Raw genomic sequence first — 25,188 nt, forward strand, 5'->3', positions numbered from 1 at the left:
GTGGGCCAGGACCCAGGAGGAGCCTGGGTAGGAGTGGATGGAGCACCAGGTCACACAAACAGAGAACAGGAAGGTGGGCAAAGCCACGGGCCTCGGGCTAGACTTGGAGTGGACACAAGTACAGCTGAAGTGTGGCCCCAGCAGGCCCAGGAGGAGCAGGAAGGAGGCTCATTAGGAGTCAGGAGACTAGGCCCCGAGTTCTAGCTCCTTCCTTCTGCAGCTACTACTATTGTCTGGGTCTCAGTTTTTCAGATCTGTAAAATGGGTGGAACAGTAACCAGACCCAGGAGAGCAGGTAACTTCTGAGACCAGGGCTCAAGAGAGTGTAGGTCAGGTTGTAAGGAAGAGAAGGAGGAAAAAGGGAGAGGCCAGAGGGAAAAGGAACCCCATCCTGTGGGCTCCCTTCCACCTGATGGAACTGGACGTATGTCATAGGCCTCTCGGCTCTTCCACCCGGGGGGGCAGGGGGCTTTCTAAGTCCCTGTCTGTGGCTCCCAGGGGCCCCAAGGAGGCTGAGCTTAGACAAGGACCATGGCAGGAACACCAGAAACACCCCCAAGGAGAGCTGCAACCCTCCTGCTGGGACTGAGTGTGGGCCCCCCCCCCCCCCCCACAGACGCTCAAACCGTGTATTTGGTGCGAGTTCCACCCACCAGAAGGAGCAGGGCCCATCAGCCTTGGGGGGGGGGGGGGGAGAAGGGAGAGGGACAGTACCACCCCTTGGATTTCTGCAAAGCCCTGAGCTAAGCTGAATTACACCACCCCCCCATTCCCCCTCCCCTCTCCACCCCCGCTTATAATCTCGGGTTCAGCCAGCTCACACCTTCCCTGGGAGAGAATATGGCGTTTGGGGTTTAAGTCTTTGCAGCAAGGAGGGAATGCGCAGCCCTGCCTTCTAGCAGCAATACGTGGGGGAACACATGGGGCAAATTACACCTCTAAGCCTCCATTTCCTCATCTGTAAAACGGGTGTACCTGCCTCCCAGCGGGGAGACATGGAAGCTGCAATCACTGTTGTTAGGACTTGAGCAGGGCTGTGAGAAGAGGTAGGATGTGGGCAGGGGCTGTGCCGGGGAGAGGCAGGAGGTACCTGGGCCCTCAGGCTTGGAGAAGTTCCGGGTGACAATTTCCCTGAGGAGAGCAGGCAGGTGGGCGGGCGGACAGTCCTGGGCCGGGTCCCGCACACTCAGGCTGGCCTCCTGACCCGGCCCCAGGACGCTGCTCTCCAGTGTCTGCGGGGAAAGAGAGGGTCTGAGGGAAACCTGGGGCCCTGGGCTCTGCGGCCTGAGGGGGAAGGAGCAAAGTCCTGTCGCCCAAGATGTGGGTGCCCAGGAGACCGTCAGGAAATCCCCCAAATGGATAGAAGCCTGGGAGTTAGAATCGCAAAAACCGCCCCATGGAGGGACACGCTTGTGTGCCTCCTGCCAGGAAAGGAGGCGGCTCCAGGGCCAGAGAACCAAACCCCACAGCCGGCTCCGACCCAGAGAGGTGAGGACCCACTGTGCGCGCCAGCACAAGTCACCCTGACCCTAAAGTCTGGGAGGAGGGACCCCCATCCTCCGCAGGGCACTGGGATAAGGGAGCCACAGCAGTTGAGCCCTGCACTCCCCTCTACCCTGAGTCCAGTCAGGCTGGGAGCTGCAAACTGTGCACCTCACCACCACACCTCTCCCACCACTGGACCCCCACACCTCTCCCACCACTGGACCCCCAAGATGCATCCACTCCTCACCGGCTCCTTCGAGAGCAACTGGATGGGGTGAGCACAGCCCTCAGGACCCACCTGGATAACGGTCTCCAGTGCCAGCTGGGCCTCCAAGGACCCCCCCAGCCCCAGGCTCATGGGGGGGAGGCTGCGGGCACCCCTCTCCAGGCCCTGCTCCCAGGCCCCAGACAAGCTCAGTCCACACAGACCACCCCACAGCCAGACTGCAGTGCTGAGCACTGGGCAGATTAGGCTCTAATCCGTGCCCCCATGTGACCACGGGGTGGGAGGGGCTGAGGGGGAGGGGAGGGGAGGGGAAAGCAGAGGAGGGGAGAGAAGGGAGGCAGGAGGGAACGGAAGACTTAGGATATAGAGGGGGAGGGGAGTAGAGAGGGGAAGAGGTGGGGGAGAAAGGAAAGGGAAAGAATGGAGAGGGGGGAAGGGTAGGGAAGGGAGGGGAGGGACCATGAGGAAAGGACTCTCAACACACACGCACACACACACACACACACACACACACACACACACACACTCCCCAAGGACCATGAGGAAAGGACTCTCAACACACACACACACACACACACACACACACACACACACACACTCCCCAAGGACCGTGAGGAAAGGACTCTCAACACACACACACACACACACACACACAAACACACACACATACACACACACACACACACACACACACACACACACTCCCCAACTGCTGGGTCCTAGAGCCCTCCAAGCTCAGGGAATGCAGGAGACAGAAAAGGCCAGAGTTTTCCAGTTTTTTAAGAATGTACGGGGGGGTGGGGGGGGGGAAACTAGGTTCAGTTCTGAGGACAAAAAGCACAGATTTGCCTCAGTTAGTTTGGTGTCATCCTGTGCACCAAAAGGCGGTGGGTTTGATTCCTGGTCTCGGCACATACCCAGGTTGCCAGTTCAATCTCCGGTCAGGGTGCATGCAGGAGGCAACCGATAGGATGTTTCTTTCTCACATGAATATATATTTCTCTCTCTCCCTCTCTCTCTCTCTCAAATCAATAAAAATATTTTTTAAAAATCCCCCATGAGGAATTGTGTATCTCCTTGCTTGCCCACCAGCTAGAAGGAAATAATGTTGAGGTCCCAAGGCCAGAGCCACAAGCTGGAAGGGCTCTGGGTCCCCATGTAGAAAGCCACCTGCCACATACCCAACAGGGCTTTTCATGGACAAGAAATAAGAGTCTGTTGTGTTGAGCCTTAGAGATTTCTGGGTTTTACTATCAGCTAGTAATACCTTTTTTAAAAAATATATTTTAATTGCTTTCCGAGAGGAAGGGGGGAGAGGGAGGGAGAAATAGAAACATCAATGGTGAGAAAGAATCATTGATGGGCTGCCTCCTGCAGGCCCCACACTGGGGATGGAGCCCACATGTGCCCTGATTGGGAATCAAATCATGATCTCTTGGTTCATACAGGGGCCTGGCTGGGCTCAGCTAGTAATATCTTAATCACTACACACTGTCAAATAGTGGATAAGGCCCTGACCGGTTTGGCTCAGTGGATAGAGTGTCGGCCTGCGGACTGAAGGGTCCCGGGTTCAATTCCGGTCAAGGGCATGTACCTTGGTTGCGGGCACATCCCCAGTGGGGGGTGTGCAGGAGGCACCTGATCGATGTTTCTCTCTCATAGATGTTTCTAACTCTCTATCCCTCTCCCTTCCTCTCTGTAAAAAATTAATAAAATATATTTTAAAATAATAATAATAAATAGTGGATAAGTGTCAGCTATGGTCTGTGTTATCGTTACTATCATTAGTATTACTGTCTTCCCAGTACCCAAACCAGAACCTTGTGCCTGGCACACGGTAGACCCTCAGCCATTTTTTTGCAGGTCTAGAGGCCAGAGCTAGCCACAAATCCCTCAAGGATGACTCATGAGCTTCAGGCATACCTGTAGCCCTTGCCCACTTACCCCTTTTTTATTCTCCGGTTGCTGGCTAGAAATTATAACAAAAATACTGAACCAACCATGAGCCAGGCCCTGTGCCCAAAACTCTGCATCTGTCCTTTATCTGTTTTAACATTCTTGGCAGCCCTGTGATGTGACGACATTGTTCTACCCACTTTACAGCTGACAACACGAAGGCTCAGTGAGGGAAGTTAAGTAATTTGCTCAAAGTCACCCATTCACGAAGGGCTAAAGCCACCAGACAAGGTAAGACCCAGATATGCCGGGAGCGGGGGGAAGAGGGAGAGATCAACCAGAGGACTTGTATGCATGCATATAAGCATAACCAATGGACACAGACACTTAGGGGGGTGAGGGCATGAGCAGGGAGGTGGGGGGCAATGGAGGGATAAGGACACATATTGATTAATAACTTAATCAATAAAGAAAATAAATTTTTAAAAAAGCTTAACCAGAGGGGAGGTTGCGGGGGGAGGTAGACCCAGGTATGCCTGGTTCCAAAGTTTTAAACAAAAGCCAACCATGGCTACCATGTGTAGTGCTTACTGTGTGCCGGGCACCACCCTAGGTCTCTGGTATTAAAAAAGCCATCTCGCCCAGCCGGGTGTAACTCAGCGGTTGAGCGTCGACCCAGGAACCAAGAGGTCACCGGTTCGATTCCTGGTCAGGGCACATGCCCAGGTTGCGGGCTTGATCCCCAGTGGGGGGCGTGCAGAAGGCAGCCAGTCAATGATTCTCTCTCATCATTGATGTTTCTATCTCTCTCTCCCTCTCCCTTCCTCTCTGAAATCAATAAAAATACATTAAAAAAAATAAAAGCCATCTCGCCCTAGCTGGTTTGGCTCAGTGGATAGAGCGTCAGCCTGCAGACCGAAGAGTCCTGGGTTCAATTCTAGTCAAGGGCATGTACCTCGGTTGCAGGCTCCTCCCCGGCCTGGGCCCTGGTTAGGCTCCTGCAGGAGGCAACCAATCGATGTGTTCCTCTCACATAGATATTTCTGTCTTCCCCTCTCTCTAAAAATCAATGGGAAAATATCCTCGGGTGAGGATTCAAAAACAACAACCACCCACCTCTTGCTTGGACTGCTAAGATGGCTCCTCAGAGGTCTCCCTGCCTGCTGTGTCGTCCCCTACCTCAGTCTGTTCCTACACAATCAAGATCGACTCCCTCTTCTATTCAACCCCCACCCTACAGGCTCCCCATCCAACTGCCTCCTAGCACATTCAAAATAAAACTCAAAGTCCTGCCACAGCAAACAAGGCGGCCCCATCTGGCCCAGGCCCACCTCTCCCATATCATCTCCTTCCCTCCTCCGCTGCTTGTCCTACCTACCCCAGCCCTGCTGGCCTTCTTGATGCTCAAACACACCACACAGGCTCCTACCTCAGGGCCTTTGCACTGCCATTTTCACTGCCTGGAATGCTCTTCTCCCTGCCTTTCATGGCTGACTCCTGCTTGTCAACCAAATCTTGGCTCAAACATGTCACCTCTGCCTGACTGGTGTGGCTCAATGGTTGAGTATCCACCTATGAACCAGGAGGTCACTGTTCCGTGTGCCCTGACCAGGCTGCAGGCTCGATCCCCAGTAGGGGACATGCAGGAGGCAGCCTATCCACGATTCTCTCTCATTGATGTTTCTAACTCTTTCTAAAATCAATAAAAAAAATTTTTTTAAAGAAACAATACCCATGGGCTTTAGCAAGATCATACGGGGCAAGTCTTGGCCACAGGTGATGTTGCCCCCAGCCTGGGATCTGGCAAGGACTTACAGTGAACACATATCTAACACCTGCTGCATCCCAGGAGTTCAGGGCAAAAACCCCCTCCTCCCCAAGGAATCCTGGGCGGGAGGGGTGCCTAGTCTCCAGGAGGGGTGCCCATCCCCAGGGCTTGAGAGAGGAGGAGCTGTCAGAGAAACCCCCAAGATCTAGGGGTTCTGACTCCCGAAGTCCTTCCTGAATCTGGCTCCTGACTGAGGAGCCCAGTCCACCTTTAACCTCTGCTCTGCTCCTGGTTTATTTATTAAGCAACTGCTGGAGCTCCGCTAAGAAAGAGGAAATCTCAGATGAGAACCGACAGAAGGTACTCTCATGGGACCGCCCCGAGTGTCCCATTCGTCCAGACAAGCACTGGCTCCATGGGAGCTGGGGAGCCTGGCCACCACAGGGCCTCCAGAACACTGACCTCGAGGGTTTGCATAAAAATCACGAGGGAGCCCGTTCAAAATGCCAACCACAGCGACTGGCACGGGGCCGCAGGCCCCTTTTTGAGAAACCCAAGGAGTGGAGGGCCCAAATCCCTGCACAGGCTGTGTCGTCTTGGACAACTCAATTGACCGCCCTAGGCCTCAGTTTCCTCATCCCTAAGATGGAGCCACGTTCGGCTCCTAGGGCTGCACTGACGGTGAAATGACATCCCACTCCGTGCCCGGCCCACGGGAAGCGCAGGGAAGGATCTGCTGTTTGTGGTGACCGTTGGGAAGGGTCTCCTACCGCAGCTCTGCCCCGTGGAGCGAGGAGAAGCCCGGAGCGGAGGGGCGCTCGCTGGGCGCCCGCAGGCCGCTGCGCCCGAGCAGGCCCTGCCTCCTCCCGCCCAGCCCGGCCCGCGAGACCCGGGCCGGATCGGAACAGGACGCGGCAGGATGTCCGCAGGGCCCGCGGCGCGCGCTCGGGCCGCCGGGCTGGCGGCGGCGGGTGCAGCGAGCGCGCCCGGAGCGCCCCAGGCCCGGGATGCGGCTCCAGCCGCCTGTGCGCGCGCCCGCCTTCCCGCCCTCCGCGCGCCGCAGCCTCAGCCCCGCGGCCCCGCCCACGCGCCGCCGCCTCCACTCGCGCAGCGCACCCCGCGTGCCCGCGACTCTGGCCCGCGGGAGCGCGCGCAGCCCGATCCTACCTTCGCGCGCCGCCGCCGCCGCTGAGTCCAAGCGGGTCCAGCCGGGCGGGGCCGGGGGGCGGAGCCTGATCCCGACCCGCCCGCCTCCCCGCGTCCTGGAGTCCCCCGGACCGAGGGCGCGCCACGGGGCGGGGGGCGGGGGCGCGGCCGGCTGGCCCCGGGGTCTGTCTATGGAGCGTTCACTGGGGACAGGCACTTGTTGAGGGCTCTTCATCGGTCGCATTTACTGCTTCCCACAACCCAGCAAACTGGGATTATTAGCTCTTTTGCATAAAAGGGAAACTGAAGATTAAGCAAGTGGAGCAGTGTCCCGCAGCTGCAAGTGGCAGAGCAGAATCTGAACCCCACGGCCAGCTGCATAGTCCCGCTGCGGCCTTGGCCTCGGCTCCTGCTTCCGGGCCTCAAAGGCCTTAAACTAAGCTCTGGCCTCAACCAATCGCCCAAGCAGCCTGAGGGAGCATTCCCGCCCGCCCCCCTCGCAGCCCAGTGTAGCAATCCTGAGGCTTCAATAACTTGACCTGCACGGAGAATGGCTTTGCTTTCCTGATTGTCCAGCAGCCTTGGATGAGGTCCTCCGGCCTCAGTTTGTTTATCTGTGAAATGGTGGAACCCCGTCTGCTGCCCCTTCCTTCTCACAAACTCATGTGCCGACGGGAATGGGATAAAACCAAGCGGAAACCTTGCTTTAGAGGACTGAACAGTGATGTCGTTTCTATTTGTAACAATACATTAGGCACTACCTGCCTACCTCTGTTCTTGAAGGCAAATCATCCATTTCAAACGTGTAGGAGGGCTGTGCTTTGTTTGAAAACGGAAGTTGAATTTTATGACTTTGTATTTGGAAAAACAGTAAATACCCAGAAAGAACAGCAGCAGACCTGTGGCTGATGGTTCTGTTTTTCCCCGTTGGGGGGGCAACTAGAAGTTTATCTTTGTCAAAGAGGAGCCTGCTTTTTACATCTGAGAAACAGCGCTAGGAGCTGCCAATGTGCCCTTGGGGCTCTGTGACCTAGGGATGGCGCAGGTAAGGCTGTGGCGTGGGCCAGGGCAGAGAGAGCTATTCGTCAGGGAGATTTGGTTCAACCCCTGGGACTTGGAGTATGGAGTGGGGCGAGGTTAGGAGGAGAAGGGCACAATTTCCCTGAGGTGTCTCTGTCTCAGCCTAGGGAGGGCTGACTGGCCTCTGCCAGTAAGCCCCACCAGCCCCCAGATGCTCCAGCCTGGCCCAGGTCTGTGTCACCCTGTCTGGTTCCCCTGACCTGCTGCGTCCCTACCCAGGCCCTAAAGGGCTCATGACCTCACCAGTGCACTTCTGATCCTGCCTGTCCCTGCAGGGCCCTCATTCCAGAGTGTTCCTCATCGCACCAGGAACCCATCCTTGCCCCTCCCTCCAGAATACCTGCCTGATGCCCGGGCCTACGGGGCCCTCCGTCAGGCCTCCCTTGGTGAATAGTCCCTGCACCTCACAGGCAGCCTATACTGGCTGGTACCACACTGTGCTGCTTCCTCTTATATTTTCTCCCTCTGTCCTCAGTCCCTCTGAACATTTCTGCAAAGCGGGAACTACACTACTGAAACTACATAGCCAGGCAAAGCGGGTTCTAGGATTATTTCCATTTTACAGGTGAGGAGACCGAGACTCAGAGAGGTGCAGTCACTTGCCCAGGGACACACAGCAGGAGTTTCAGGGGCTTCCAAGCCATATCTTTCCTATAATCACATGAGATTTTTGGAGGGCAGCAGACACAGCTCCTTCCTCCTCGACCCTCCTCCCTCCAGAGCCCAAGGAGGCTCCTGCTGGGAGGCAGGTACTTTCACCAGCCTCCTCCTTGGGAGGCCTCTGGCTCCCTTTTCAATGGCGATGCTGGCGGCTGGGTCCCCTGTTGTGCTGACTCAGTGCTTCAGCTCAGCCTGCCTTATGGTCATTTGAATCCCCAGGGCCGCTGCCCACATCACCCTGCCCCATAACCAGGTGGTGCCCAGTCCAGCGACCCCCCGGACCAACTACCAGAAGGGAGGTGTGATAGGTGCTCACCTGCTCACGCAGAGGATTCTAAATCTGCAACTCAGGTAACTGGGAAACAAGTGAGAGTTACTCCCCCAGGTTGCTAGGGCCAAGAGCCTGCCTAATCCGGGTGCTAAGCTGGGTTGGACTCTGCCCACCATCAGCAAAACCACATTGACCAGGAGGCTTAGAGTTCAGGTGTTCCGGTTAACTGGATTTGATGGATATCTTCTTTTATTTTAGAGATAGAGGAAGGGGGAAGAGAGAGTGAGAGTGAGAGAGAGAAAGAGAGAGAGACATTGATTTGTTGCTCCACTTATTTATGCAATCATTGGTTGATTCTTTTATGTGCCCTGACTGGAGATCAAACCCACAATCCTGGCATATAGGCATGATGCTCTAACCCCGTGGCCGGCAAACTGCGGCTCGCGAGCCACATGGGGCTCTTTGGCCCCTTGAGTGTGGCTCTTCCACAAAATACCACGGCCTGGGCGAGTCTATTTTGAAGAAGTGGCATTAGAAGAAGTTTAAAAAACTTTGGCTCTCTAAAGAAATTTCAATCGTTATACTGTTGATATTTGGCTCTGTTAACTAATGAGTTTGCCGACCACTGCTCTAACCCACTGAGCTACCAGCTGGGCGGTGTACCACTGAATTTTAGTAATTCGTTTGTGTGCCATGAGATGAAAAAGGTTGAAAATCACGGACCTATGGAACAAAGATACACGCCCCCTTGGCCTGTCATTTAATACCTGCCATATTATTGCTTTCTTAATCCACGTGGAGGGAATGGGAACTTCCACGTATTAAGCAGGTCTTAGGTGCCAGCCCTGTGGGCAGCACCACTCAAGTATATCAACTTGATTAGAAGCACGGATGCTGGAGCCAGACTGCCTGGGTTCCAATCCCGCCTCTGCCACTTAGCAACTATGTGACTGGGCAAATTCCATAATCTAACCCTCCCTCAGTCTCATCATTTGTAAAACTGGGATGATGAAATGAGTTTTTTGTTGAGTGCACAGAACAGGGTGGTCTAGCACACAGTAAGCATTATACAATCGCTACTATCAACATAAAGGTGATTAAGGTAAAACTATAGGATGGGCACCTGCTGGCACTTTATATGCCTCATCTAAGTGACACTTTGGTTAAGGAAGGAGTCTGTGACCACACATCTAACCAGGAGACAGCCTAGACCCAAAGCCCAGATCTGTCTCCAGAACCCAAGTGCTTACCTTTGATGGTCTGTACTGCTAATGAAGAAGGGATCCCCCAAGGTCTAAACTTCCTCATTCTCAGCTTCCAAGCATTAACAGGGGTCCTCAAACTTTTAAAACAGGGGGGGCCAGTTCACTGTCCCTCAGACCATTGGAGGGCCAGACTATAGTTTAAAAAAAACTATGAACAAATTCCTATGCACACTGCACATCTTATTTTGAAGTAAAAAAACAAAACGGCAAAAACACCCACACGTGGCCCGCGGGAGGTAGTTTGAGGACGCCTAATTTAGAAAGATGGGAAGTGATGGGAAATAGACAAAGCTTTCTCCTCTTGAGAATCCATTGATGCAATTTCCTTATCCTTATTCATTGGGCACGAGGATCCTCAATTCTACTTTTCTTTGTTCTCCCTATACCGAGTGGTTATTTCCATAAGAAATAAAAACTACGTCATTTTTACAGAACCCTCAGGAAGAGTGCCATGGCCTTTTTGAATTTTATTTTTTGACCTCTGTATGCCTGTATGCCCTTAGTATTTAGGGACATGCTTCCATAGGGAGGTCATGGTGGGCAGGGCCCCCTCCCCTGTTGGAAGGCAAGGCGACCAGAATGTCCCAGGATGGCAAAAAGGTTATACTCTTATAGATGCATGGGAAAGAAGTGACTGGTTGCCTTAGGGCCGTGGTCGGCAAACTGCGGCTCGCGAGCCACATGCAGTTCTTTGGCCCCTTGAGTGTGGCTCTTCCACAAAATACCACGGCCTGGGCGAGTCTATTTTGAAGAGGTGGCGTTAGAAGAAGTTTAAGTTTAAAAAATTTGGCTCTCAAAAGAAATTTCAATCGTTGTACTATTGATATTTGGCTCTGTTGACTGAGTTTGCCGACCACTGCCTTAGAGCAACAGGGTCCAATTCTCTCACTTTGGCCCACCTGAGACCCTGGCCCAGACTTTAAATCTGTACATGTGATCAATGGGGACGGTGGTTGTGAGCTAGTCATAGCATCCTGGACGGTTTAGGGGCTATGCCCCCCAAAACAGGTTTGTCTTTGACATACATTGACAGAAGTAAAAATATTTATTTTTTTATCTTAGAAAACTGGCCCCAGAAAATGGCCAATACTTTTTTCAGTTCACCTTGACCCTCCAAAAGAGAAATCTTTTCATTAAGAGGTAAAGTATGTTGATAAAAGCAATTTTAGGTGTGCTCAGATAAAATTATTTTGAATAAACCAGCAATACAGGCAACCCTAAAGTTCAGTCTGAGCTCTCTGTCATGTACAGTCCATGAAGGAGAAAAGAAAGTAAGAGGTTGTCTGCAAACAAGGCCCTTAAGAAACCAAGAAAACTCCAGTCCACCAGGAACGGCACCGTGAGCCTGCGAACCCCCACCTCCAAGAGAGCAGCTTCCACTTTCCTGCCCAAACACTGTTCCACCTGGCTTCCAGCGCCCGCCTCGGCCCTGCACCGCCTTACCTGGCCTGGCAGACTGGAAACCAGGCCACGTGGCTGAGATGAACGCCGCTGCCTGCAGCTCAGAGCGGCACCTGGCCCACAGTGAGGAATGCGTTCAGAGGCCCTTCCGGGGCACATTGCAGACACGGTTCCTTTTGCAAAGGTAACAAGTTAGTGCAGATCAGCCCATGAGCAAAGCAAATATTAAAAATTTTAGAAAGCTGGTTAATGCTCCCAATTTTCCTTCTGATTGTCTGTTCAAGCTGCAGCCTGTAACCTGCTGGAAGCCAGAGGAAGCCCGCCCCGGAAGGAGCCTGGCCGGAAGTGGCTGCAGCCAGCGGGAGTGCAGAAAGCTCCCCTGTGCACAGGGGTCCCGAGGCACCGGTCATCCCTGGGAGGGCTCATCTGAATCCAGGCAGCACACTGAACCCCTTCTTTTGCTTTTGGGGGCTTGTGTTTATTACAGGTCACTGTGGTGGAAGTAGTAGTCTCAGAGTCTCTCTCATGTCAGAGGACAGACAGGGATAGGGATCCTGGAGCTTGTCTTCTCGTGTTCTGGCTGCACAATTAAGTCCCAGGAAACAGTGTGACATGGAGACAATTTACTGCCTAACATGCCCAGTCTGTCAAGAGAGGCAGGCAAGGAAGAGGAGCGAGTCATGCTCCAAACAGAGGCTGCCAGGGAGTGCTTCGTCTTCCTTCCGTTGGCCCAGATGAGGCAGCTCCTTCCCACAAGTTGTGTGAGGATTAAGAAGAGTTGTACTCAGATCAGAACTGGACCCAGTCTGTGCCTGGCTGAGTCTGGCTGGAAGTTGCCCTGTGAAGGGAAGACAAGGAGGGGTGAGAGGGTTTAGATGTTTGAAACTACAAAGCAGATAAAAGGTGGCTTCTCTCTGGACCAAGAAAGCTCCATCAATAAGTTGCCACATTTCTGCCATCTTCTCAAGAAGTCAGCTCTGAATATTCTAGAGCAGAGGTCAGTAAACTGTAGCTCAGGGACCAAATCTAACCCCCTTACTTTACAAATAAAGTTTTATTGGTACATAGCCATTCATTTACTAGTACATATTGTCTGTGGCTGCCTTTGAGCCGGAAAAGCAGAACTGAGTAGTAGGAACAAAGACAATATGGCCTTCAAAGTCTAAACTATTTGCTATCTGGTCCTTCATAGAAAATGTGTGCTGACTCCTGTCCTAGAGCCTGGTGCAGTAGGGTTTTAGCATCTTTTCACCCCGACCCCAGGTAGAGGCTTGAAATGTTACGGGGTCAGAGAGGCATAAGGATGGGCCTCAGGGGTCCCAGAAGGAGAAGCCACGGCTAGAAGCCAGGCTAATTCTCAGTGCAGAGCTCTGGGTGGGCTGGGCCAGGAGGGAGGAAGGAGGTGCTGGGAACAAGCCAAGCACTTGATGAGGGAGCGTAAAGACCAGAAAGAACTGCACGAGGCGGCTCCAGGCCACCTAGCAGAGGAGCAACAAAAAGCCTTCCTGGAGAGAAATGTGCCGCCCACGCGGGTGCTCTGGGGCTCTGCCCCGCCCCGGAGAATGTGACTGTCCTCACCCTGTGGATTTTGCGAAGTCTCCCCAGATGTCGGCAGTGGCAGTAGTGGCAGGCGTGGACTGCGGCCAGGACACAGTGGCACCTCCTATTGATGTCCCCAAGTCCGATGGGTAGGAAGAGAAGAGAAGGAAACAGGAGTCAGAGATCTTTTTGGTTGTCTCAGGGACCCTGAAATCAGTCTCATAATTCCAAGTGGCTGAGAAAGACACACACACAGAGACAGGCTTTTGGGCAACTAAACATCAAGTTGCCACATTTCTACCATCTTCTCATGAGCCCTTGAGGGCTCCTGGAGAAAAAGCAGAAAGCCACATACAAGGTGGAGGGGAGGGTGCCAGTGAGGATGGGTCACACACCATCTGTCACACATATCTGAAGTTGACCCTATTTCTTAACAGTTCATATTGAAAATCTGTTTAAAATTTACCCTTTCACACTGGCAGGCATGGTTCAGTGGTTGAAGTATCGGCCTGTGTACTGGAGGGTCATGGGTTCAATTCCCAGTTAGCACGTACCTGGTTGCAGGTTCGATCCCCATGGGTGCATGTGAGAGTGAATCAATTGATGTGTGTCTCTCACATCGATGTTTCTCTCTCCCCCCTCCCCTTCCACTCTTTAGAAATCAATGGAAAAAATATCCTCACTCCTCAGGTGAGTATTAAAAAAAAAAAAAAAAAAGTACCATCTTCTGCCCCGGCTTCTTGAATGGAAAATGCCCACTCAAACTGCAAGATCATCTTCACATAAAGCCCTCAGTCCAGTGTCGGGATCATCCAGCTAAGACAATTGTGTGTCAGACATGTGCCAAGTCCTGAGAGCTAAACGGATTAGGGGTCGGGAGAGCATCCAGAAAAGGCACCACAGAAGCTGCTGTCTGTGCACCTCTTTGCCGAGGTGGGGGGCACACTGGGGCCTCAGTGCCTGCTTTTGTGCGTTTTAGGCACTTCCCCGGACAGTGCTGCCAACTGTCCCTGTGCCTGCCATCCTCTGCCTTCCCACCAATTTGTTATTTCTAATCTGCTCTGGGCTGAGACCAGATAAAACTCAGGCCCTCAACGGTTTAGTTTTATAGTTCACCACGTGCTTAACATCCCTTATCTCCTGGGAACCTCACCACGGTGCCTGGGGAAGTCACGCCAGGACGAGCTGTGTGACTTTACGCAGACCACTAACTCTCAGTTCCTTAGGTCTGAAATGGAGACAGAACAGGACTGTCAAAGATTAAATAATTTATATGGAATGCTGAGGACAGGCCCAGCACAGTGACAATAATAACATTAGTAAAATGGGGCTAACAAATGTGAGCACTTACCATGTTCATAAGGGCTACCTGTGGACTTCACATTTGATCCCTACAAGAGACCTATATTGTAGGTATCATTACTACCCCATCCTACAGATGAGAAGGCTGAGGCACAGAGAAGTGGCAGTTTTCTGAATATCACACTACTGATAAGCTAGAATTTGAACTCAGCCAGTCTGGTTTTGGAGCATACAGTAAATGCTCAATAAATATCAGCTAGTCATGACTCTTACCCTCCAACACCATTTAGTTTGTAGACGCTAATTGCTTTTTGTTCACATCAGCACATAAACCCTGGAGAGCAGGGACTTGGTGTTATACTCACAGTATCCCCAGGGCCTAACATGCTACCTGGCACATCGCAGGTTCTTCATATTACTTGCTACAAGTGCACCAGCAACAGAGGGAAAGCCTATGACAGTGGCTCTCAGACCTTAGTGCTCATACAAATAACATTAAGAACACCGATTCCTGGCCCTGCCCCCAGCGATGCCCAGGCAGGTGGTCCTGTGACCTCACTGAGACCCAATGCTGAAAGAGTAATTCCTGGGGCCAGGCAGGGGTGCGCTGCCTGCTGCTCCCGCCACTTCCCTGGGCTGGGGTGTCCCCACAGGGCTGAAGTCTGAAGCCTGACCCCCAGATAGGGGAGCTCATTTCCTGAGATGGAAAGAAAGCAGGCTTCCTGCCTGCATCTTGCCTCCAGCTGGTGAGCAGTGTGTGCAGAAAGTGGGCTGGTAACAATCATCCAGCCTGGGGCAGGCCAGGGCATCAGGCTGGGCTGGGAGGCAGGGTGGGGAGGCCAGCACTAGGTACTAACTTCTGGAATTCCAGGGTCTCTAGAAGGCATTCCTTACATCCTGGAAAAGCGCCACACAGCTTGCTGGGGGAACTGCCTCTCAGCTTCTCAGCACCCCGATGGCCTTGCTCCAAACGAAATGTCCAATTTTATTTCTCACCACTCACCTTGGCCTTCCTGTGCTGCATCCACCTCCCTCAATACACCAGGTGTTTAAAAGTCTGAGCCTTTTCAGCTCTTCTCTCTGAATGGAGTCCCCTGCCCCAATCTCCTTCCTGCAGGGCCCAGCTCAATGTGACCTCTTTTGTGAAGCCGCCCCCCATCTTGATGGCTGGCAGTGAGTCTGGTCTCCAGTCTCTGGCCTGTGACTCATGTCTCCTACTAGCTCTCAGTGCCCTATGAGCACAGACTGTGTCTCCATCACCCACTCACTCAATACCCACTGACCAGCCTCTGAGAACCAGGGGCCATGTGATGCCTTCACAAAGGAGTTGAAGTCCCTGCCATCAGGGAAGGACAGACAAGACACCCTAAGAGTAAGTGGTGGGAATCAGGGGAACAGAGGCACCCTATACCCAGTGTGGGCAGGATCACTGTGCTGTGCTCACCTTCCTGTTGGTCACATACAGCTAAATGACAGATCAATGAGTGAAGGAAGGAAAATCAGCTGCCAGCAGGGAGAGGAACCCACAGGCACAGACTTAGCAACAAGTACAATCACCCCCAAGCACTGACCTGAACCGGGAGCAACTGCTGGCTGAGCGAGGGACCCCTCTCCAGACAACTGCTCCCCAGGGGGAGGAATGAAGGGGGAGGGCTTCGCCCCTGGGGGAGGGGGCAGCAGGCTCAGTCCTCCTGTGCTGGCAGGCCGTGCTCGGGGAGTCCCAGCTGCTCCTTCCTTCTTCTTCATGTTCTAAAGAGAGGAGAGGAATGTGAACCAGTCAGTTCTGCCGGAGCCCCACTGCTATCAGAAAACCCCACAAGGAGGGCCAAGGTGACCCCAGTCCCCAAACGTGTAAAACCAACAGACAGATGGTCAAGACCATCCAGCACTTCCATTGTTACAAGATGTACTCAATGCCTCAAATTCTAAAGTTATCACAAACACATTTAATTTTAACACCTGAAATTATTAATCATCGGGAAAGGCAAAATCAAACCTACCATGATACACCGTTATGTACCCACCAGAATGGCTAAAACAGAACATAACTGCTGACAAGGGCATGGAGCAACCAGAAGACTCACACTAGTACACTGCCCTGGCTGGTGTGGCTCAGTTGATTTCTGGTTCGATTCCCGGTCAGGACACATGCCCGCATTGCAGGCTTGATCTCAGGTAGGGGGCATGCAGGAGGCAGATGATCGATGTTTCTCTCTCTTTCCCTCTCTTTCTAAAAATCAATAAAAATATTAAAAAATAAAAAAAGAGCACTCATACACTGCTGGTGCGAGTGTCAGGTGGGTAAATGCCTTTGAAAAACTGTAGAAAGCTGGGCATCTGAAGTGATGTCCCTGCACAGACCCAACAGAAATGCCCACATCCGTGCACCGAAAGACATGCACTGGAACATTCTTAGCAGCACTACTTGTAATAGCCCCAAACTGGAAGCTACCCAAATGTCCGCCATCAGTTAAATGGGTAAGTCAATGGATACATTCTCACAATGGGCTATGCCACCACAACGAGAATGATTCATGCAACAGTGTGGAGGCCTCGCAAATACCACATCAGTAAAAGAAAGAAGTTGCACACAATAGAGTACAGAGTGTATGATTCAATTAATAAAAGTTGAAAACAAAATTCAGGGTATTCGGTCAGGTAGTGGTTACTCGAGGTAGGTAGTTACTAGGAAGAGCAGGAGAGGGGCGTACAGGGCGCTGATAACCTGCTTCTTGATCTGGAGGCGGGTCTGTATGGGTAAATTCCGGTTTTAAAAATTCACTGAGCTCTGCACTTTTCTGTATGAGTATCATACTTCAATAAAACATTAAAAAAAGCAAAAAGCAAAAACCTGAGCACCAAGCGTGAGCCAAAAATCTGGAGAGGTTACAAAGATGAAGACGACCTGATCCCTACTTGTAAGGAAAGCAGCAGTTTAATCAAATGCTACGACCACAGCCCCAAGTCAAAAGCCCTCAGAGCTCAGTGTGAGTCCAGCTAGGCTGGCGTTTCTAGCTCTAGCAACCTGGGCAAGTCCTGCAACCTCTCCAAGGCTCCATTTCCTCGCCTGTAAAAGGAGAGAATATTTAATTCATATGAGAAAGTGCCTGAAAACACTACCTGGCACACAGCTGCTCAGTAAATGTTAGTTTCCTCTCAGCAAGAGAAAGAATCACAGCCCAACCAGTCCACTGCATTTTCTCCTAAGGGCCAGATAACTCCAGGGTCCCAAATCATCACTAGCATGAAGCAGAAGAGAGGAGAAAGAGATAGTAAGTCAAGAGGAAGAGCATTATTTTAGGGTTACAAAGTTTCTTCAAAATCAAATCCATTTGGTCCTTGGTTCCCCCAAATTATTTCAACTCCACCCCCGTAGTCGATCAAGGCCAGGTCTTGGCAACCTAGCCAGTCCAATAGCAACTAACAGGGAAAAGCCAGAAGCAGGGCAGCTCAGGGCAAAGACACAGGGAGCCAGGACCACACCACCAGCAGAAGGTGCCCACGACTCCCTGTGCCCATCTTGATGTCTTCCTGCCCACAGCACCCCCAAAGCTTCCTTACTCAAGGTGTAAGGCCAAGACGCAGCTTGAAATGGGCACAGTGACCCCCAGTGTAACAGCCAGGACAAAATCCCCAGCTCTGGCAACGAGTGACGGATGTTCCTTCTCAACTCAAAGGCTTTGCACATGCTGTTCCCTCCTCTGGAGTCACCCTTTGACCCTTCCTCCCTTATTTACAGGTTACTTCTTCCAGGAAGCCTTCCATGACTCACCTAACTCTGGGCTACATACACACCTTTCCTCTAGGAACTCGGCACTGAGAACATCCCTAGGTCATAGAACCCCTCCAGCCATGTTGTAATCACATCTTGACTTGCCCATCTCAACTCAACTTGAGAGGACAGCAGAGCCCTCTCATTCACCCCCATGTAGTAACTGGCACAAGGTAGCTGCTCAATGAGCATCTGCTGGACTGATAGGGCTGAATTGTGAGAAAGAGTGATGGGCTCTGGACTGGGCGCAGTGTGGTGGCCACACGTATCATCTGATCGTGGCCAATACAGCCAAGCAAGGGTGGGACTCACCGCAATGTTGAGCTTGATGGTCTGGCCTTCCTTGAAGCCTAGGTCCAATTTGGGGCCTTGGTCTGGGTTCTGGGCTTGTTTTGCAAATTCAAATTGCTGCTTCACCCACCTGGGGGGAGGAAGACACAGGTGAGGGAAGGACCAGCTGCCCTGCATCCACACTCACTTCACTGCCACCTGCCAGCTGTCCAGGACGAGGCTGTTATTGCAGCAGGTAGAGGAACGCAGGCTGGGAAGTGAGGCCTGAATTCAAATCCCGCCTGTGACACGTTAGTAGGTGCATGCATATCAGTTTCCACATCAGCAAAATGGGTTGAACAGTCTATGTCTTAAAGCCCGTTACAAGAATTCAATGAAATCACTTATGCAGAGCGTCCTAATGCTGGTCTTCAATCAACCTGAGAACTTGGCCCTCTACCCCCAGCACTTGGCATGAGAACTAGATAAGGACTCCACCCCCACCCCCCACCCCAGGGCTCATAAAGCAGATGGTGAGACATGACAGATGCTGGGAAGGAGAGAGCAACACAAAGGTCTTCCATAAAACATCCATCCATAGCCACCTGGGGCAAGGGCCCCAGCACAGGGAAGAGCCAGAGGCCTCCTTGTGAGCAGCCACACATTCCCCACTGGCTGGAAGCCAGAGGCGGAGGCCTGCGGGTGGCAGGAAGCAGTCTTCCCTGCCCTGCCTTTGAGCTTCAGAAAGGACCACCAGGCACCTGTTGGGTGGCCTGGGAATCCAAGCACCACTTATTATATCAGAGCAACAGGCCCAGAAAAGCCACAGGAACCTGACAAGGACTCTGGCTGCTCAGGGGCTTATAAGGGAAGAAAGGTGACCCCTCAAAGTCTGGGCAGCGGAATGAGGTGGCAGAGATGGGCCTGAGGAAAAGGACAGGACTTCAAAGCGGAGAAGAGGCCTGGAAGGATGCAGAGAGGCCAGCCTGCCCGAAGAGAAGTGAGTTGTCCTGAGGCTCTGCTGGAAGACTAATCACAGGCCCCACCTGGGAATCCTAACCTGGGAAATCCTTCTGTCCAGGGAGAGAAGGGAGGAGGCATGAGCACGTGAGTCCTGAACCACTCACTTGAAATGGTCCTGCAATGCAACGTTGAAGTCAAAGGCATCACCTCGGTCCCCAAAGCCAAGTCCAATGAACGCCCGTCGTCCTAGAGGACAACACATGATCAGTCCCACGTGGAGGCAGAGAAACCTTTCTCATGAGGAGGAAACACCGACCCTCACGTACCATTTTCATCTTCGATGCGGATAACGAAGTACCTGCTGGAATCCGTCACGCTCTCCACGGCTGTGCCAGGAAACTGATCCACTGGGGCCTGAGCAAAGAGCTCCCCTGCAAGCACAAGTTAGGGTGAGCCCTGAGCCCACTCCAACCCGATGTTCCCATCATCCTCCTGGGGCCTTTCTCCTGTGAGGCAGATGGGCAAACCTTACTCTCGGATTCAAATCAAATCCATTCTGGCTGAAAGGAAGACACAGAAATATAACTAACGAAAGGTTTAACCTTTTGCACTCGGATGTCGAGTGTGACTCGACACGGTTAGCATCGGTAGCAGGAATTGAGAAAAAAGCAAGCGAGTGCAAAGGGTTAAGTAGGATGTGGCTTAGTTTTAATATTTTTCATTTAACCATTCCATCTGGCCACCCATTCCACTTGTCTTACACCTTTACATTACCTGCCTGCACCCTGAGGGCCCTGGTACAGGTATAGCACGCCTTCGGAAAAGACCTGGTACCTGAGGCAGGACTGTAGAGGAGCCGGAGGACCCAGTGGAAAGGAGGGAGAAAGTTCTTGCACCCATAGAAGAAGCTGAAGCAGGCCGATTTAGTCTCAGAGGCAGAGCAAGAGGGTCTGGTTGTAAAGTGCAGCCCCGTGTCAACTACAGCTCTCCAGGGTGCAGTGCAACACACACTTCCGTGAGTATTTATGACTGGCATCATTTCCCCGTGTGATCTTTGTTGGTGCTTTAAATATTTAGCCAAATATTTTCTGCTGAAACCTGTGGTTTAGAGGTGACTGCAATCAAGGGTGAGCTGAATCAGAATCTGTGGGCCTAGAGTCCGCGGCTTCTTGTTAATTTCTCTGCCCCACCCGTTTGGTACCTGGGCATCCGGGACTCACTTAGATGTCTTCAACCTGGAGAAGTGGTTCTCAATCGGGGATGGTTTTACTCCCCCTTTCCTCAAGGGACACCTGACAATGTCTGGAGACATTTTTGGTTGTCACAACTTGGGGGTTAGGGGAACTACTGGCAATTAGTTGGTAGAGGCCAGGGATGTTGCTAAATATCTTAAACTAGAGGCCCAGTGCATGAAATTCATGCACGGGGGGGCTGTCCCTCAGCCCAGCCTGCACCCTCTCCAATCTGGGACCCCTTGAGGGATGTCCGACCGATGGGTGGTTGGACATCTCTCTCACAATCCAGGACTGCTGGCTCCCAACTGCCCTCCCCTGCAGGCCTAGTCCCCCTCAACTGCCCTCCCCTGCAGGCCTGGGTCCCCCCCAACTGCCCTCCCCTGCAGGCCTGGCCCCCTCCTAACTGCCCTCCCCTGCAGTCCTGGTCCCTCCCCTGATGACCTGGTCTCCCCCAACTGCCCTCCTCTGCCTGCCCGGTCACCCCTAACTGCCCTCTCTGCTTGCCTGATCGCCCACAACTGTCCTCCACTGCAGGCCTGGTCCCCCCCAACTGCCCTCCCCTGCAGGCCATCTTGTGTCCACATGGGGGCGGCCATCTTGTGTCTTGGTGTAATGGTCAATTTGTATATTACTCTTTTATTAGATAGGATTTGACTTGACAGCCCACAACACTCATCTGGCCCCAAATGCTACTAGTGCTGAGGCTGAGAATCCTTGGTCTAGAGTGATTGGAAAGCGAGAGTCAAACATGACCCAGTGGGCACGACTCCAAGCTAAGAGCATCCTGGGTGAGGCTCAGTCCTGAGCAGTGGCTGGCTATTACATTAGGTGGTTACCTTAACGCGAGTTTCCAAGGGAACAGGTGTTGCCATTCCCTTGTGACACCACTTGGCACATCCCAGCAAATCTCACAGCCAAAGTTCTCTGGCCTAGCCATGGCAGCTGTCTCTTCTAACTCCTCTGCAGACAATACTCACCCAGCCAACCCCATGCTCCAGAACAAATCAATGCTTTGGGTCACCTTGCAGTTCACAAAGCAATTGGATGGGTTTCCAACAACCTGGTGAAGTAGGAACTAATGTGATCCCTAGTTCAATAAAAAGGAGGCCAAGGCACCAGAGGTCATGTGACTCGCCCAAGGTCCCACAGCTCAGACACAAATGACACAGCTCGGAGAATTCATTTGCCTATGAATTTTTGCACTTTATACCACCACAGGAAAATTTCTACATATTAGAAAAACAGGCGACAGAATGTCGAGGCACCTGACTGAGCAGGCACTGTGCCCGATCCCTGCTCTGGGGGCTGGGCCATTCCAGTCCATACTGCCCTCCACAGCCCACCCAGGGGCACTGGTGGCACAGAGCTTCCAGAGAGATTTCCCCAAAGTGACACCTGCCAGCTGACCCCAACACTGGCCACCCTGGCTCGGCCTCTCACCACAGAAAGAGCTAAGGAGGCAGTTCCAGCTTTCAGTTAATGGGCGTGGTTGGTCTGGGGAGTCACCATTTAGTCGATAAACGGAATTCCTGAGCAGCCGAACTCAGCGGCAGAGGGCTGTGTCTTCACCTAGCATGCCTCAAGGCAACCTCTGGGCACTCCCATTTGGGACCAACCTTTAGGTCTCCTCTCCTTGGGCTCCAAAATTAGTATTTTGTTAAGGACCCCCCTGCCCCCCGCCAAAAGAACAGGTGCTTGGCAAGAAATACCCCCTTTAATACTTGGGGACAGTGGCTACTACAACTAAAGGTGGGGGAACGGAGGAGGCTTAACGGTGCACTCGGGTCTTCGATTTCCAGGACAGGTTCCCATGACCCCCGAGAGGCCTCATCAAGCCCGGGCTGCCTCTCCCTTTGCAGAGTGGGAGGCATGGCACCTCAGCCCGAGCAGGCCTCCCTTGCCTTTACCTGAGGTCCTGTCCTCCAGCTTGATGTAGGCCACCTGCCCTTTTGCAGTGATCCGCAGCCGGCCACTCCATGACGGCTGGTCCAGCTGCCACTCCGCAGCCCTAAGGGGACAAAAACCATTGAGCCTCTGCCAGAGGCTCCCGCTCCATCACTCCAATGTCCGGGTGGGGATGGGAAGGGCATGTGGGCTGCTTGCTCTAAAAAGTGCCACACAATCTCTGTCACAACTACTCTGCCATTTAACAGGGAGAGCAGTTGTACCCAGTACATGAGCGTATTGGTGCTCTAAGGGTAGTAACCAAATGGCCTGAGTGTGGCTGTATTTCAGGGAAATTTTGTTAACATTGAAATCTGAAGTTCATATAATTTATAATGTTCACATCATGAAATAGTCTTCTTTAAAAACTCCCCCCACCATTTAAAAGTGGAAAAACCATTCTTAGCTTGTGAGCCATACAAAAACACAGTGGGCCTCAGCTTGCTGACCCTGGTTCTAGATTAGAAAGACCTTCCCTGAGGTAGGACTTCCAGTTTTCTTTCTGTAGAGGAAGTAGCTCCTTGGACCTGTTTGTTTAGGACATTGCTAGGCAGTGGTGGTCAGAGTGACCATTTGGGATCACTGAGACCAACTTGGAAGAAAAGTAGAGAGGGGAGCAATCATTAGCAGAGAAAAGGAGAGCAAGAGAATATACACATGAGAAAAATGAATGGATGTTGAAGAAACATTCCCAAAGGCATCCTCGACAGAAAGAAACCCAGGGTGAGGCTCAGTGGTTGAGCCAGGAGGTCTCGGTTCCATTCCCGCTCAGGGCACATGCCAGGGTTGCCAGCTCCTACCCCAGTAGGGGGCGTGCAGGAGGCAGCTGACCAATGATTCTCTCTCACCATTGATGTTTCCATCTCTCCCTTTCCCTTCCTATCTCTGAAATTTAAAAAAAAAAAAAATTTAAAAAGAAACCCAGGACCTATCGCAATGGCCTCTTTTGGCTCTTTTAAAGCAGTAAGAAGCCACTCCGTAACACCCCCAAACAGCAAGAGCCTTGGGTGTTTTCACGACGCTTTCCGTGGAAGTCCCTAAGTGTAATGTCAGAGAGACACCATAACTGTGGCCACGGGTTGTCTGGAAGGCCACACAAATGCAGACTCTCAATGCACAAGTCAGCGGACTCCGTTTCAGTTCCTCTTACTGGGGCAAAAGGCCTTAGATTCAGGCTAAGCAGAGCTCTGAAGTTGAAGTGCAAGGCCCAACAGTTTCCTCTGTCAAACCAGCCAGCCCTGACAGTTGGTCTCCTCGCTTTCCGGGGTCAAGAAGGGCCAAACCCATTTTACTGAAGGGGACAGGGGTCAAAGACCATCCCTGGTTTGGCGGCCCAGGTCCAGCTTGATGATAGAAAGCAAATGTGGCTTTGGTGCTACTACTGTTGCTTTCATACTATTTTATTATTTTTTAATGTATTTTATTGATTTTTTACAGCGAGGAAGGGAGAGGGATAGAGAGTTAGAAACATTGATGAGAGAGAAACATCGATCAGCTGCCTCCCGCACACCCCCCACTGGGGATGTGCCCACAACCAAGGCACATGCCCCTGACCGGAATCGAACCCGGGACCCTCCAGTCCACAGGCCTACGCTCTATCCACTGAGCAAAACTGGCCTCGGCGCTTTCATACTATTTTAAAATTACATCATGGATGTAGTCGGTGTTCAATAAAACATCTGTTCACTATAAAATCATGGGCTATGAGCCTGTGTTAACACAATCAGGAATGAACAAGAAGCCAGATCTGTCGACACCCCATCATTCTTGTGGTGCGGGCCAATCCCGATTTCTGTATTTCCAAATAACTTGAACAAACACTGCCTTTCAAGAGCCACCCACCCCACCACCCCACCCGCCCAGTGGCACAAAATAGCCATAGGCTAGGCTGTCTGTACCAGGTACATCCTTTTTTCTTTTAATAGGGTTCGTCTTCCTTTGATAGCTAATACATACACATGGTAACAGGACAAAAAGGTACACAGTGCGAGGCAGTCCCTTCAACCGGCCACCCCCACCCGTCCCGCTTCCGTGGGGCAGTTCCTTCCAGACACCCTGCATGTACTAGTACATGTGTGTTTACTCGTCTCGGGAACATTTCGTCAGAGAAGTGCAGATGGATTCCTCCCAACTGCCGAGGCTGTGGGAAGGCGAGAAGTTCAGGCGAAGGGAGCTGGGCAGGGAGGGGGTCCCTGGCTTCCGCCATCAGCTTACAGCTCCCCGGAGCGGTCCTTGAGGCCGGTTCCGGGCTCCCTTCCTTCCCCCGCGGGATTTCCGCCGGTGAGAGGGCCCCTCCCCCATGAAGGCTGGTCAAGGATCCCTTCAAGGCCATCAGTTAGCTTTGAAAGAGGAAGGTTGGTGGCACCACCACCGCCGACCACTTTTAAGATACCTGGAAGCCATCGGGTCCCCAAGCGCGAGCCCAGGCTTTAACGCCCTCCCCACCACGGGGAGCTGGTGCATCTCTGCTGTGCCCACCGACCGGGGGCCGCCGCAGCATCAACTAAACATCCCCCCTCGCCCGTCAACCGGCCGGGGCCATCCTCCGCTCCCACAGTGGGCGTGTCGGGCGGAGGGAAGGGGGTAAGTCGGGGTTAGCCTGGCCCGGCGGCGGCGGTCACCTGTAGCCACGGTTGGTGGCCCTCGGCGGGATGCGGTAGACATGGACCTCCGGCTTGACACACAGAACCGACTCGTACTCGCCCTCCTCCATCTCGATGCCCACAGCCCGCCAGACTTCCGGCTCCTTCCAGCCCGGGGGCCGGAAGCGGCGAGACTCTATGACCCGGGTCGGGCTAGAGTGGCGGCTCGCAGGCCTCAGCGCCTCCAGCGCCCGCGCGCCCCCTGCTGGAAACCCTGGTTCAAGACACACGGAGGACCCAAGAGTTCGCTTGATGAGAACCAGGGTTCTCTGGGGACTTCCCTCTCCCACAAGGCCTCATGGACCGCAGAGAAAACGTCAATA

General features: G+C 52.7%; 2 protein-coding genes across 5 annotated transcripts in view; both read right to left on the reverse strand.

The window, feature by feature from the left end:
• CROCC (ciliary rootlet coiled-coil, rootletin) overlaps positions 1-6,603 on the reverse strand; it is a 38,699-nt gene extending 32,096 nt beyond the window's left edge. The window contains exons 1-2 of one of the 4 annotated variants that reach the window (XM_079777742.1): positions 6,543-6,603; positions 1,091-1,232 (exon numbers count right to left, since the gene is read on the reverse strand). Coding sequence is in view for 2 of the 4 variants with exons in the window: in XM_079777739.1 (XP_079633865.1) it covers positions 1,091-1,232; positions 1,784-1,843 (202 nt within the window). In the remaining 2 variants the exon portion in view is untranslated. Of the gene's footprint in view, positions 1-1,090; positions 1,233-1,783; positions 2,229-6,145; positions 6,401-6,542 lie in introns of those variants that run through there. The other 3 variants (XM_079777741.1, XM_079777739.1, XM_079777740.1) reach the window with 3 other exon arrangements.
• Positions 6,604-10,823: 4,220 nt separating this feature from the next.
• Positions 10,824-24,975, reverse strand: NECAP2 (NECAP endocytosis associated 2). Its single transcript, XM_079777240.1, has 8 exons — positions 24,845-24,975; positions 22,187-22,287; positions 19,371-19,475; positions 19,209-19,290; positions 18,124-18,232; positions 15,611-15,788; positions 12,777-12,861; positions 10,824-12,036 (listed from the first exon to the last, which is right to left on the reverse strand). Exons 1-8 carry the CDS (start codon positions 24,934-24,936, stop codon positions 11,988-11,990), a joined length of 801 nt encoding a protein of 266 aa, XP_079633366.1. The 5' UTR covers positions 24,937-24,975; the 3' UTR covers positions 10,824-11,987.
• Between the last annotated feature and the right edge of the window lie 213 nt (positions 24,976-25,188).

Source organism: Cnephaeus nilssonii, assembly GCF_951640355.1.
Source record: "Cnephaeus nilssonii genome assembly, chromosome: 7".
Taxonomy (NCBI): domain Eukaryota; kingdom Metazoa; phylum Chordata; class Mammalia; order Chiroptera; family Vespertilionidae; genus Cnephaeus; species Cnephaeus nilssonii.

What these genes read in the sequence shown, in the direction of transcription:
- NECAP2 (XM_079777240.1), bottom strand. Translation starts at nt 24,936, where the DNA reads ATGGAGGAGGGCGAGTACGAGTCGGTTCTGTGTGTCAAGCCGGAGGTC. An exon ending in GCATTGCAGGACCATTTCAA is followed by an intron (nt 18,233 to 19,208) that starts GTGAGTGGTTCA and finishes TCCTCCCCCCAG; the next exon opens with GTGGGTGAAGCAGCAATTTG. An exon ending in CCATCAAGCTCAACATTGCG is followed by an intron (nt 15,789 to 18,123) that starts GTGAGTCCCACC and finishes TCCTCTCTTTAG; the next exon opens with AACATGAAGAAGAAGGAAGG.